Source organism: Babylonia areolata, chromosome 9, assembly GCF_041734735.1.
Source record: "Babylonia areolata isolate BAREFJ2019XMU chromosome 9, ASM4173473v1, whole genome shotgun sequence".
NCBI lineage: Eukaryota > Metazoa > Mollusca > Gastropoda > Neogastropoda > Buccinidae > Babylonia > Babylonia areolata.
The window spans coordinates 11,598,540-11,614,050 of NC_134884.1; the positions used below are offsets into that span (position 1 = coordinate 11,598,540).

Below are 15,511 nucleotides of genomic sequence, written 5' to 3' on the forward strand. Positions count from 1 at the left end.
CGTGTCGGGGACTTTTGTCCTGCCACCTGATGTGGAGGAGTCTGTGGAGACAGCTCAGGTGGAAGCAATTGAACTGTTTGGTGTGTCTGCTGTAGACAGTCCAGGTCTCACTGGCGTAAAGGAGGGTGGTAAGGACCACTGCACAGTAGACCTTCAGCTTGGTGGTAGCGCTGAGTCCTCTCTGCTCCCAGATGTTCTCACAGAATCTCCCAATCCTGTTGTTGACCTCAGTGTCTATGTTCACTGCATGAGAGAGCATGCTGCCCAGGTAGGTGAAGTTGTCAACTGCCTTAAGGTTCTGCCCCTTCACTGTTCCTGATATGACTTTCCTGAGGCAGGCTGGAACATAACTTAAGTCTATTTGGTGCTGATGGTGAGACTGAAGTTGTCGCAGGGTTGTGAGAAGCAGTCCATTTCACACTGCATCTCCTGCTCTGTGCTGGTGTTGAGTGTGCAGTCATCAGCAAACAAGAAGTATCTGATGACAGTCTCTTTCACCTTTTTAACAGCCTGCAGGTGCCTGAGGTTGAACAATCTCCTGTCAGTCCTGTACCTGACGTGGATTCCAACTTCGCAGTCATGGAAGGCATCTGACAGCATGGCAGAGAATACCATACTGAACAGTCTGGGCAAGAATGCAGCCTTGTTTGACGCCATTTGTCACTGGGAAGGCCTCTGACTTGTCTCCATCATCCAGAACGTTCACCATCATGCCATCGTGGAACTGCCAGATGATTGTAATGAACCTGCTGGGGCAGCCAAACTTCTCCATGACCATCCACAAGCCTTCTCTGCTGACCGTATGGAAAGCCTTGGTCAGATCAACTTAGGTCATGAAAAGGTCTCTGTGTTGCTCCTGGCATTTTTCCTGGAGTTGGTGCGCAGCAAAAATCATGTCCGCAGTCCCACGTTCAGCACAGAAGCCACACTGGCTTTCTGGAGGAGACCTTGCTCAAGATGTTGGAGAAGGCGGTTGAGCAGGACACTGGCCAGAATCTTCCCAGCAATAGACAAGAGGGAGATGCCTCGGTTGTTGCCGCAAGACTGGCGGTTACCTTTCCTCTTGTAGATGTGGACTATACTGGCATCTTTCAGCCCTTACGCGATCTGTCCCTCGTTCCACATGAATTGGAAGAGTTCGGTCAGCTGTTGCATCATAGCAGAGCCTCCTGCTTTGTATACCTCAGCAGGGATTGCATTGGATCCTTGTGCTTTGCCTCATTGTTGATGTTGGCAGGACAGTTGAGAACATTCTTGAAGTGCTCAGGCCACTGCTCCAGAATCTGCTTCTTTTCTGTCAGCAGCTGCGTCCCATCTGCATTGAGGAGGGGTGAGGAGCTGGAGGACTGGGGTCCGTATACAGCCTTAAGCGCATCGAAAAGTGCTTTGTGTCATGGCTGTCAGCGTAACCCTGGATTTCATCCAACTCCTTGCTGAAACAGCTGTCCTGCATCTCACGAAGTTTTTTCTGCACCTTTCTTTTTGCGTTAGCAAGGCCATTTTCCTTGGCTTGTGATGTGGTGTCATTATGATGTGCTCTGAACAGTTGATTCTTCTCTTTTATCAGTGCCTCTGTTTCTTCATCATTTTGATCGAACCAGTCTTGGTTTCTTCGTGTTGCTGGTCTGAGATGTTCGAGGGCAGTAGTATAGACAGTATCTCTGAAGGCCATCCACTGTTCCTCAACACTGGTCCTGTCTTCCTGTGGTGTGTCTGGCAGTCTGCCTTCAAGGTTGTTGGCGAGTTCTTCTGCAACTTTGCTGCTTTTCAGCTTGGAGACATTCAGCCTCTTTACAGTCTTCTGACATTGGCGTCTTCTCATGGGCAGAATGCGAAGCTTGAACTTGGACACAATTAGGCGGTGGTAGGTCCAGTAGTTGGCACTACACATGGCTTTTGACCAGCCTATCCCTCTGCCCGGTGATGACTTAGTCTATAAGATGCCAGTGCCTCAAGCGAGGGTGCATCCATGATGTCTTCTTACGGGTGGGTAGGTGGAACAAGATGTTGGTGATGGCAAGGTCATGTGTGACACATGTCTTGAGGAGCAGAAGGCCTTTGCTGTTACACTTGCCAGTGCTGTGTCTTCCAGTGATCCCTTCCCATGTTTGGTAGTCTGTCCCTACTCTGGCATTGAAGTCCCCAAGAACAATTAGCTCCTCTGACTGTGGGACTGCTGAAATGAGGGAGTTGAGTTGTTCATGGAACTTGTCTTTAATGTCATCTCGGTTGGTCATGGTGGGAGCACAGGCACTAATCAGCATTGCACTTTTCTTTGAGAGTGGGAACTGAAGTGGTCATCAGGTGGTCGATGATACACTCTGGAAGCTTGTTGAGTTAACAGGTGAGGTGAGATTTGATGGCAAATCCCATGCCTGCTTCTCATTGTTCAGCGCTGCTGCGACCACTCCAGAAGAACATGTATCCCCCACCACACTCTGTAAGCTGGCCCTTGTCTGCTATGTGCATTTCGGTAAGAGCTGCAATGTCCACATTGTAGTGAGTTAACTCTGACAACCAGTGCTGTTCTTCTCTCTGCCTTGATGTTATCCAGCAGAGTTCTCATGTTGCATACGTAAATGTTGAACACCATCACTTTCTTCTTTGTTTTTTGTTGTTGTTGTTGTTGACCGCTATGAGGGATCCCCACAGATGTGGTAAGCTGGCCAGGGAGAAGTGAAGCAAGCTATGTTTGAGGCACCTTTTCTAGCCCCTTCCTCCATGATCCAAGGAGATGAGCAGAGCAATCCTAAAGAGGGCTGCTCAAGACACCCAGGGGGCTGCTGAACTCCATTGCTGCTTAAGTCCAGTAGAAAGTGACCCTATGCCTTGGGCCGCCTGCATACAGGTTTGCACCTGTTGCTTCGCCACTCCCCGATCACCACAAGACTTGAGGTGTTGCACAGTGTAATCTGAAGTCATGATTCATGCTTGACTTGGATTTAAGTGAGGGAGAGTTGCGTAGGGCATCAGCCTAACTCTCTCGTCCTGACCTGTCTGGACCCAGTGGTAAGACAGTCGAGACAGCTGGAGATAGGTCAGGATGCAGTAGATGGCCAGCAGTGTTCTGCATGTGTCTCACTGCACCCTTTGAGAACCGCCTTTCTGCCCGTTGAATCAATGATGGTTTCTTCTGGACAGTCCACCGAATCCAGGCTTCAGACTCTAGGTAGACAAGCCCTAAATGTTGTGGGTCCACCGCAGTTCTTGTGGTGTGCTCGCAAGTCTCCCTACCCATTGTTTGAATCCTCATCCGCCATTGCAGCTGCTGGGAGATGTCTCCTCTTCCACCTGTTCCTCCTTTGGATGACCTCTGTAATTGACCCATACATGGGGTCTGGTTCATGGGCACCAGGGCATATCCACACACCAGTGGGCCATGCACGCTGAACATTATGTATACGGGCCAGCAACCACCTCCCTTAAGCTGTCTTGAATGATGTGCCATATCCTGCAGAGATCAGATTTCAAGGTCAGATTTTCATGTTCAGTTTACTCTTCACATGCGGCAGGTAGTACTGGGTTACATAGTTACCAGTAGCACAAAGACTATCAATATCACTTTGAAATTCCAGAATAGTTATCTACAATCAAGATAAATGGGGGGTGGGAGGGAGCTTATATTCAGAATCCATATTCATTTTCCATCACAAAAACATTCACTTTGCTTCTGTATCTTCTATAGTTTTTGTACAAGATTTTGTTTTTTTGTTTTTTTAATTATTACCACTGATTCCTCAAAAATCCCTGGTAAGGAGAGAGCACTTTTTTTTTAAAACAAAATTCCCTGGCACTGAAATGGTTAAGCTCCTGTAGAGTTTCACTTTTTATATATTTTTTTATATAATTTTTCTAGAAATTTTCAGAATGTCCTAGAGACCACCGCATTGAACACAGAAATCATCCTTTCTTTTTCAAAACAACAGGATGCATAAACATGAATTATCAGAAGCCCTGTTGAATAAATGGAATTAGACAACCACACATCAGTGGAGATTTTGGAGTTATCCTCTCTTTGCCTATGATATTGCCTATGATAATTCCAATTTGAACTCAACATACTCAGGCACCACCTTCTGGACCTACCACTGATCCCTTTCTCACAGAGCCAGACTAAATGGAACACTCAAGCACAGAACAACTTGATCAAATCTGTTCAGATTCAAACACATTTTTACCTTCAGAATCGGAAAATTATAAAGAAGTATCCATGTTGTTTGGGTTGCACACCAGTCACTCCTCTTTAATTCACTCATTTTTTTTTTTTAAGTTTGAGAGACTTTGTGGTACATTCCGTGCTATGGACCTGCCAGTTTCAGATACATGCTGGTGTAATAATGACATAATGTTAATGAGTGGTTGAACATCAGACAAGCATTTTAGCGCAGACTCCAAGGACCTGTTCTGGGAAAGTCTTGCAACATGTCCCAGCCAACTCAAATGACTTGACCAACCCATAGACTGGATGGATGGCTGCTAAGATTTACAGATACACAGCTACCTAGATAAGCAGACAGGCAGAATATATGCTAATTAATTTATTTTGTTTAGCTGATGAGTATGTAAGAGAGAGGAAATTGCAGTATTGTTGTCTTCAAGGTCTGTGTGATTGTTCAGCTTTGCTCATGATAATCAGCATTGAGTCTCCAAGGCAATTTCTAATCCCCAGATGCAAATATCATTGAAGAGTTCTTCCGGTATCACAATCCACATCATAGAGTCATTATCCTTCAGCTCCCCTTCTTCAGGTTAAAAACTCTATTCACAATTTGAAATTTCTACTTTGCCTTCCCATTTAAAAAAATTTTTTTTTTACTAGCAAAAAGGCTACACACACATTAAAGTTGTCCGTTAAATAATCACAGTGTGCATTTCTTAAGTGTATCACATCAGTTTTTCAGTTCTGCAGTTTCACTTTGAGTTTTAAAATATTGATGTGTTTCTTTTTGGATTTCTGGCCTATTTGTCAATTAAACATATGAACAATTAGATAATGTCAGTAAACCAATTCAAATTGTTAACAGTCAAAAGTCAAACAAAGCTTTCTGAACAGAAACTAACAGCAGTGGAAAATAAACAATAATATCCAGCTGAATGAGCAAACAATTTATAGATTAGTTTCCTTAGTATCTTGATTATCCTTCCAAGCAAGTGTGTGTTTGCACTGAAATGATAGGCGGTTGTGGACGTTCGGACAGTGGTTGTGTTGGGATTTGGGTCTGGTGACAGTGAGGACTGTGCTGATTGTTGTGTGTGAGAACTGATTAGACTGTACTGGCATTTTGGTGTAGGGGGTGTGGTTGTTCATCTGGGGTGAAACCAGGTGTGATCTGTTTCAACATACCATGCTGTTTGGGGTTCTTAAAAATGTTGGAACAAAGTTTGTTGTACTTTGATATTACTTCCCCTGGATTTGCATGACCGTCATGAACAGAATTATTACCTTTTGTCAGTGGTTCAGCTTCTTTTGTTGCATGCTATTTGTTATCGATTTATCGCCCTTAAAAAAAGCATGTTTAAATGTTAAATTTTTTAACATCAGTTTAGGAACCACGATAGTGTATTGGGTAAGAACCTTTTTTTTTTTTCTTTTTTTTTTTAACCCAAAGCTTTGTGATAACAAATACAGAACACATTTTAATGATTAGATTTTTTTTTTTTTAAGTGTATCACAAGTGAGTCTTGAAGGCCCTGCCTCTTGTTTTCTTATATATTCTTCATATCTGGAGTTTTGGGGGCAAGGTTAAATGGACTGATGGGAAGTTTCCGTTGAGTATTCTTCCCATGAGAAGTTCACTTGGAGAACGGCCATACTGGAGTGGATCTTTTGATTTTTTTTAGGAGCTTCTTTATGGTCCGAACAGTGTACTCAGCTTCTCCATTGTTTTGAAGATATCTCTGTTAGCTTGTAGTATGGGTAAATTTATATTCTGCAGTAAATGTTCTCAAAAGTCAAGAACTGTGGGTTATTGTCAGAAACCACAACATCGGGGATGCCATGAGTTGCAAAGATACTCTTGATTCTTGTGATGGTCTCTGTGCTGTATATTTCTCAAGGTGGCATATTTCAGTCCATCTGGGAAAGTAGTCGACCACCACTATGTAGGTTTTCCTGTTGAGTTGAAAAAAGATCCAAACTGACTTGTGACCAAGTTCTTTCCAGGAAAGATGAAGGTAAAAGGGGTTCTGTATGTTCCAGACAGAGCTATAGAACTGTAGAACATTTATTCACTATTTCTTCAATTTGTCTGAAAGTGAGGGTGATCAGACTGAAACCTGCACAAGTGATCTGCACTTTGTGATACCCAAATGATTTGAGTGTGTCTAGTCTCAGCTCTCTAGGAATAACAATATGATCATCATACAGGAGGATGTTGATATCAGTGAAGTGTTCCCAAATGGTCCAATACTGTTTCAGTAATGGAGACCCTAGCATGAAAGTTGGCCAGCCTGTCTGATAGTATTCCCTTAATTGAGCTGTTTCAGCAGTATCTTATGCAACGTTTGACTTCTTTTAGTTTTTAAGATGATGCTTGGAGGGTTTCAGTGGCTTGTTTGTTCTTTTCATTGCTTTTGTAACTTTTGATAGACTATTCCAGTCACTATTCTTATTCGTTGTTCTTATTATTTTATTTTATTTCATTTTATTTCTTTTTTTCTGTGTTTTGTGTTGTTCTTTATTTTTCTGTTTTGTGTCATTGAATGGGCAGAATTGTAAAAAGGCCTTCACCGTGCCTAATTCTTTACCCATTAAAGATTCAATCAATCAGTATGCTGTAATGACTTCAAGAAAACTTACGTCTACACCTTCGGGTAGACTTGTAGGTCCTGATGATAATGCATCCACTGTTATTTGTTCTTTGCTTGTATTGCTGTAGACATATACACTGTAAGATTGTATCTTATCAGATGTAGGCGGAAACGCTGTAAAATGGATGGCATCATGGCATTTCTTTATTACTTCGACTTGAGACAAGGGGTTTGTGATCTGTATCTATTGAGGACTTAAACACTTCTGATGATGGAATGCTATAGCAGTTTCGACAATTAAGAATTTGTCCACGTTTTCCTTGTGGGGTAGCATAAAAATTGCAGCTACACCGGGCATTGCGAATGTGTCAAGGGTCGAATGGAAAGTTTCTTTGTGAGGTTTCCGTGACTATACACTCGACTTGGTACCCCACATGACAAGCTAATCTGCATAACGTATTGAAAATGGCATCGCAGGTGATACGAGTGGAAATTTTTTTTTTTTTAGGAAACTGGATCACGACAGTAGCTTTTTACTGCTGAAGTGATTGAAATTCTTTAAACTGAAGGTTTCGACATCGACATGGATGATGAAGACATTTAATAAATTATCTGCAGTGAAGAAAGTACTGACGGTGACTCAGCATCTGAGGGCTGTGAAGAGAGGGAGGGGGGTGGGCGTACACATGACGTTAGAAGAGGGGTCAGTAGGTCAAGTACAAGGAGTTTCATTCAGTTACGTTGTGTTTTGTATTTTTGTGATTTTTTTTCCTAACCCCAACAAATGGGTCGTCTGCAGGGGAAAGCAAGGGAGAAAACTATTCGTCCGGAGTGAGTTAAACCCTGAATGTACTGATGGAATCCTTCTGAAGCCCAGGTTGCTGTAGTACTGATGGAATCCTTCTGAAGCCCAGGTTGCTGTAGTACTGATGGAATCCTTCTGAAGCCCAGGTTGCTATAAGTGCTTTCTTTTCAATGGTCACTTTTTTCTGCTCTATCCTCTGCACTGTTTCAGTGGCATTACTCCCACGCCACTCACTCCATGTCCCCCATGTACAGCCACACCCGGGTTTGTCTGTCGCAGTCCTAGCATCTGCAGTCCATAGGGAACCATCAGTGTTAGGTGGTCGCATAATTTTTCGCTGTGTCATTAAGTGATCTTTAGATAAAACTGACTGGATGACTTGCTCCATCTTGTATTTGAAGAACTGACCCAGTACTTGTACCAGAAGCATCTGCTGGGAGTATTGTCTTATGCTTGAAAATGAAACTAATGTCCGAGTACTGCGGATGATGTCAGTAGCTCTTTATTTGCTGAAAAGCTGTTTCTTGAAGTTCATTCCGTAGCTATGCTGCATCTTTGTTGAGCAGTTGTCATAGTGGTTCATTCATCTTTGCCAAATTGGAAGTAAATGTGGCCATTTGGTTGATAATGCCCATGAAGCATTGCAGTTCTGTGACTATTTGGAAATTTCTTGATTGGTTTTATCTTTTCATGAAATAAAATTTATTTGACAAGGTGTGGAATCGATTTTAGAATATCACAGCTTTTGGCTAGTCTTTGGATTGAGTCTGAATACAGTCTGCTTTTTAAAAGTACACCAGTTTTATGGGACACTGACAAAAAAAAGCCATGAAATAACCATTCCAGTCAGCTGCCCTCACTGTCACCTTTTTTTTTTTTTTTTAAGTGTATGAAAAGAAGAAAGCCTTGATATAACTACTGCAGGTGATATGGTGTTAAACCAATAACTAACTTCCTAATCCCCCCCCCCCCCCTTTTTTTTTTTTTTTGTTTTTTTTGATAAGTTTGAAAAACTGGTATATTTTTGATTAATGGAATTCTTGTATACAATGTATTATTGTTTCTTATTTTGTTTCAGAATCCGTCCTTTCACATTAGCTTGATCTGGTGTGTGGGTGATGTTATTTCACAAATTACTAAGAAGATGGCAGAAAAACTGCAGGTATGTAAATTATGTGGTTGCTCATAATCTTTTTGGGGGGTTCTGTTTGTTTCCTCTTGTTACATTGCCATTGACAGAAGGGTAACCATTTATATGAAAATGCAAGTATAAAACATCCGATGCAGCTTATCATAAACAGTGAAAAAAAACAATCCAAAAATAATGTTCTGAAACTTAAATCATCTTTCCCACAATATCTTTTTTTCCACTCACTTAAGCACAATATAGTTTGTTTTAAAAAGAAAAGAAAAGAAAAAAGCAAATACACATCTCTAAGTGTAGGATTGGGTCAAAAGTATCCAGACATTGTTTTTATTTCTTGCTGCTTTTACTGTAAGCAATTTAAGTAGAGAGAAAAAACCCACTCAGTGAAAGGTTCTGCTGCAGGAAGCATTTCATAGAGTGTGTTAGCCCTCCCTTTTTTGCAGTCCCACACTTTTTTCCATGAGAAAACCCCCCTTATTTTTATTTTAAAATTTTCCTTTGTCACCTGGATTGGTTTCTTGACTTTTCATAACACAAATTTTTTATAAAGATAAGAGATAAAAAGAAGGTAGAAATATGACAGAAAAAGTTGTTTCACAATGCTCTCCCTTCACAGAGGGAGCATAAAAATGGGACCAAATTAATGTTGATGTTTTGTTATGATACAACTTTCATTTTTCTGTCACATTCGTTTAAAAAGTTCTTTCATTTCACACTTCTTCATCTGTTTGTGTTATCATCCATTTTCATGCAATGTCTTATTGAAATCAGCTTCCCAATTTTAGAGAAGACACTCTAGGTGCTTTTATATAATATATATATATATATTTTTTTTTTCATGATAAACAACAGTCAAAGATGGAAAATAGACAAAACAAGGGAAAGAAAACACATAATACACACACACACACACACACACACACACACATGCATGAATGCATACGTGCATGCTGCATGCACAAACACACACACCCATTAACTGTCATGTCATAGAGTTTTGGTTGATGCCATGATAGTGTTGCCTATTTGTGAAGGGAAGATTATTCGTATGGCTTGGTTATGTTACTGTAGTTTGCTCTGAACTTGAATTGTCAAGAATGGCTCGTGGTGCACATGCTTTTGGCTCTGGGTGAGCGCTTTTTTTTTTTTTTTTTTTTTTTTTTTTTTTTTTTATTTTTTTTTTACATGTTGACAATCAAATATGCAACAAAGAATAAAAAAGTCAAACCATGTACCACTGTAATAAGATAAAGACAGTAATAGTAATAAGTAAAATAGGAGAAAGTAGATAGGGCATGAGTCGATAGATGAATGAGTTATGCTAGAGTCAGCAACAACAGTTTACCCCAGAGTCATTTACATCAATCATTAGATAGAATAGAATAGAATAGAATATGTCTTTATTACCATGTGTACCGGGGTCACAAGGAATATTTGGGGGGGGATAGTACATAATAAGGTACGAACATAAATCGATACTGTACAAATACAGTAGAAATTAGGATACATACAAGTGCATATCAATATAAAAACTTGTGCATACTCACACATGCAAATTAGAAATTTAAATTCACTGATGATCTCTACTTGCTTGTCTTTAATGACAAGTGGTGAGGGGTCAGATCTGGTCTTCCTGAAATCAAAATTATTTCTTTTGTTTTTGATACGTTGAGTTCTAAGTTGTTTTGATCACACCAGCTGACAAGTTCTAGTGCTTCTTTCCTATATTTTGACTCATCACTGTTCGTAATCAGCCCATCTAGAGTAATATAATCGGCAAACTTGACCATGGTGTTACATTCATTACGAGTTACACAGTCATGTGTGAATAGTGAGTACAACAGTGGGGATAGAACACATCCCTGATAATGATAATAATGATTTTTTTTTTATGATAATTTTTTTTTTTTAATTTAAGAAAAGAAAACACACGCACACACTCACACATACAAAAATGTCACCACATTAAAAATCCCAAGGGAAGAAGTGGTTTTAAAGAATACATTTGAAAATAATACAAGTATTAACAGCTGGGGAAAAGAAAACATTGGCTTATAAAAGTTTACATTGCACATCAAATCTGGATACATCATCTTTTACATTCGCATTATATTGTTCAATTTTGTATCTCGCATAAAGCTGTTTTAGAAAGGCATGCAGATTTGGTGTGCATTTTTCAATTTTGCTTTTGTAGACATATAGTTTGGCAAACATTATGATGAAATCAATACATTACATGTTTTTAGATGCTGTTCTATGCCAAAAAGTACAAAGTGCGACAGATATTAATGTTATGGCATTTTCACATTTTTCATTAAACAAAAGATGTGGTGTAGCGTATATGGATTTGTCCAAACGCAGTGACGCCTCCTTGAGCTACTGAAACTGAAACTCTAAAGAGGGCTAAAAGGACTGTATGTGTACAGTGCCACAAAGTTCTATGGAGTCTCTTGCATCATTAGACAGTATACAGTTATTTGTATCAGATACTCCCATAGCATTTAAGACATTAGTTGCAAGAATTCTGTGAACGATTCTCATATGCAGCTATTTTGTTTTAACATCTTTAATTTTTTTAATTTTTTATAAAAGACAGTGTTCCAGTGAACATCGATATTTAATTTATTTGTCCATTTTAAACAACATTTTGGTGTATTATAATTTTTTGTTAATACATTGTACAATAGTTTCGATCCCTTCATGCATTTTGAATAAATGTTACTGCATTTGGCATATCTGTAAATCCACTATCATTATTGGTTAGTTTTATTCCTGTTTGTTTAATATATTTCTTTATTGAAGAGATCCATCCATAGAAAGTGACAAAATTAGTTCAATAATCAATGTCAGAAAAAATTTTTATTTGTATTTCATAAAATCTCCATTACTTTTAAGAAAGTGTTTAATGGCGTTTTTTCCTTTTCTCGTCAGTTTGTCATTCCTGATAATTGTATTGCCAATTGTTATGTTTTCATTGTAAAATACAGGTTCACAAAGTATTTCTTTTGATTTTCTAGGTTTCAAGTTATGAAAGAGTATTTTATATGCTTGAAGTGTATGGGACCAGAATTTATTTGTAATCCTATATCTAGACTCATGTGCTGGTCCACAATATGCTAAGTTTTCAAGAAATGGGCACAATCTTGCTGCGATGTATTTCCATTTGTGGTGTGTGGCTTCAAATTTTCTTATCCATGATAGTTTTAGAGCATGAATATATTTTATAAAGTCTGGTATATTTAAACCTCCTTGTTTCTTGGTTTTGATAGAAGTCTTTCTGTTAATTGTATCTTGCTTCCCATTTCAGACAAATGAAAAACACATTTTCTGAAGTTTTTTTTAACAGAATCATCAGGTGGGTTGGGTAGCAAAATCCAATGATGTATTAGCCGAACAGGTCGTGAGTGAGGCCCAAACTAAACGTGACCCACTGTCCCTTTCGCTGTTCTCTATTCTTCTTTTTACTGCCTCTTTTCTGTCCTCAGCTCCCCATCAAGCCTTCTTTTCCACATTCTTTGTTTTTCTCTGCGGCCTTCTTTAGGCCCACCGTGTTTGCCGTGCGGCGCGACCTGTGATGGAGGGGAATGAGATCCTGGGGATTGAGAGAGCACGCTGCTCTCAACACATCCCTTTGGCTCGGACCTCTCCTAAGACAGGCGGCACACATTGGCCCATGTGTGTCAATCGGCTACCCCTTCGTGGGGCTGGGTCAAGACTGGCAGTTTAGAGGCTGACGAAGGTAACCCCCGTAGTGCTCGGTTCTCTGTCCCCGGGAGCTGGGCATGATCGGGGGGGAACACGTTGGAGCTAGACTGTTGGTCGTATATCCCTCCCGAAACCTGGAAGGGGTCAAGCTGGTGTTCCCTTGACCCTGGCCCCTAAGTTGGACCCCATGGTGGGTGGGTAAGGGAGGGATGAATTTACTTTTTTTCCAACATGACTTCCAAAAAACTACACCCCCCTGGCTCGGGTAAAAGAAGAAGACAGGGAACGGATGACTCAGACTCCGATTCGGAGGTCGTTGAGACCTCTGGATTTTGGCCATCGTGGCTGGTGATGGAGGGCGCTGATGACGACAAGCCGTTGTCGGCTCTCAGCCCCTTCGCTATCCAGAAGGGCTTTCAGTGCCTGGCAGGATCGCTGAAGTCCATCAAGAGGCTGAGGAGCGGAGCATTTTTAGTTCAGACGGAATCCAAAAGGCAGACACAGCTCCTTCTCAAGGCGACCACTTTCGTGGATAGGGCGGTGAAGGTTTCCCCTCACAAAGGCCTCAACTGCTCAAAGGGGGTCATCAGATGCCCGGAGTTGAAAGGTGTGTCTGAGGCCGAGATCAAGAGCGAGCTGTCCTCTCAGGGAGTGACCGAAGTGTACAGGGTGACGGTGAGGAAGGGGTCGGACAGAGTCCCGACCAACACTTTCTTCCTCACCTTCTGCTGCCCTGATGTCCCCAAGGACATTCAGGTCGGATACCTCATGGTCAGCGTAAGCTTGTATGTGCCGTCCCCCCTGAGATGCTTTAAATGTCAGAAATTCGGACACGTCAGGGACCGATGTAAGGAGGAAGAGGCGTGTGGCACCTGTTCGAAGGCGGCGCACCAGGGCGATTGCGTCAATCCAGCCCGGTGCGCGAACTGCGGAGGTGGCCACCCGTCCTCATCGAAGGACTGCCCCGTCTGGAAAAAAGAGAAACAAATCCAGAAAGTCAAGACAGAAAAGAAAATTTCCTTCTTTGAGGCAAGGAAACAGGTGGAGGCCGCGTCGCCTAAGGTGTTGTATGCCTCTGTCGTCAGATCCAGGACGGTGGACGTCGCGGTCCAGACGACGTCCACAGGAACGCAGACGGACGACTTAACCGCCTCGTCGGAACCGTTGGCCTTGGGTGGAGACGCCGTGTCCACCCCTTCCCATCCTGTGCGGCAGTCCTCGGGGGCTGCTGGGCGGGAGCGGAAAACCTCGGGCGGAGGCACGTTGTCCTCCTCCCGCCCCACCCCACCCCCCGGCACCCCTCGCCCCGCCTCTCGTCTGCCTGGCCCTCGGGCTGGTGGAAGTGGCCGGAAGCCCCCCGTACCTCCAAGGCTCAAGGAGGGGAGGGTTGCGGCCTCGGCGGGATCGGGAGGGGCCGAGGTGGTGGATATTCCGACTCGGTCGGAATCCGAAAAATTTATTTCGAAAAACAAATACTCTATCCTGGCGGACCTTGAGCCACCGCAAGCACAGGAGCAGGGGGTAGCGATGGAATAGGCTGCTGCTTTATTATTTTAACCTTTTTTAATGGCAGTGATCCACTGGAACATCCGGGGGTTCCACGCCAATTTTCAGGAACTCCAGCTGCTTTGTCGTGCTTTGAAACCCTCAGTGCTGGCGCTGCAGGAGACTCTGCAAAGAGATGGCAAGGTTTTATCTCTCTCTGGTTTTAACTCCGTTTTTAAACCCGCTCAACCGAAGCAAGAGGGATTGACGGGAGGTGTCGCTCTTTTTATTCGCAAGTCCCTTTTATACAGTACAGTTCTTTTAAGCACCCCTTTGCAGGCGGTGGCAGTCAGAGTCACGCTTGAGAAAACCATCACTGTCTGCTCTCTCTATCTTCCTCCTTCCGTCCGCGTTCTGCCCGACCTTTCACCATCTTAAACTTTCAGACGCTCTGGTCACAGAGAAGAAAGCAGTTGCCAATTTGCTTGCCTCCACAGTAGAACAGAACTCGAGATCTGCTAACAAATCTGCTCGCTTTCTTAAAACCAAAAACCTGTCAGAAAAAACACCATGTAACTTCTTTTCCGACAACACAGAGAATTACAACCTTCCTTTCATAATGAACGAACTTAAATCTGCCCTTCAGACCTGTACGGATTCCTGTCCAGGAATGGACGAGGTCCATTATAAACTCCTAAAGCACCCTCCCCAAACCTGTCTGGACACCCTGCTTAAAGTTTATAACCACATCTGGGTCACAGGTCTGCTTCTAACTCTCTTTCTTCAATGACTGAGCTTTGTCTAGTCTTCTTTATCTCTCATTACACTCTTCCAAAGCTTCACTTGATGTCTGAGGGTCCACTAACTCATTTTTGCAGAGGTCCTCCAATTTACTACATGAGCATGACAACCAACCATGAGCAGCTGTTTTTGCTCTCACCTGGTGCTGTAGCTTAGACATGTTGACCACAGCTCTAAATCCAGACCACAGACGAAAACGTTCAACCACAAAATACTGTCATTGAACCCAACAGAACAACAAGACTTAACTCTTCCCGTTTGTTGTCCGCTTCATTCCTGGGTTCCCACACCAAAATTCATGTGCAACATTCAACCAAATAAACAAGCACATGAATTAGATTCAGCTGACAGTTCCTATTTGTTGCTGAGTCTGATGGCATCTTCAACAGACAAAGTGTGATGTCAGTTCCATTCAGGCAACCCTTTTGAAAAAAAAAAAAATCTTTTAAACAAAAGCAACCAAATGTGTAGGCCAACATCAGCCAATTCAGAACAGCTTGAACAACCATAGCTCTTGCAGCTGGTTGCTCCAGTAGGGTTTGTACTCTTTTCAAGCACCATGTGGAATGGTTTCATGGGCTGCCTGCAGGATGCTGGCGTTCAGTTCTTTGACAATGTTGTTGATGTCTCTACCTTGTACTTTGAGGTCCTTGATGACAAAGTTGGTGCAGTGACTGAAAAGTCTTCATTTTGCCTTCTTGTAGTTCCAACTAGGGAGCACTGGACTGCTGGTGATGTTCTTGTTGATAGCAAGGAACACTGGCCTGTGGTCGCTGCCTCCTAACTGCTTTCCCACTTCTCTGGTGATGTCTTTGTTA

At 42.2% G+C, this 15,511-nt stretch overlaps 1 protein-coding gene across 5 annotated transcripts in view; it reads left to right on the top strand.

Moving 5' to 3' along the window:
- LOC143286055 (U6 snRNA phosphodiesterase 1-like) overlaps positions 1-15,511 on the top strand; it is a 91,474-nt gene that overhangs the window by 73,010 nt on the left and 2,953 nt on the right. For all 5 annotated transcript variants that reach the window (XM_076593595.1, XM_076593594.1, XM_076593596.1 and 2 more), the window contains one exon: positions 8,634-8,717. In XM_076593595.1, the coding sequence (XP_076449710.1) occupies positions 8,634-8,717 (84 nt within the window). The remainder of the gene's footprint in view (positions 1-8,633; positions 8,718-15,511) is intronic.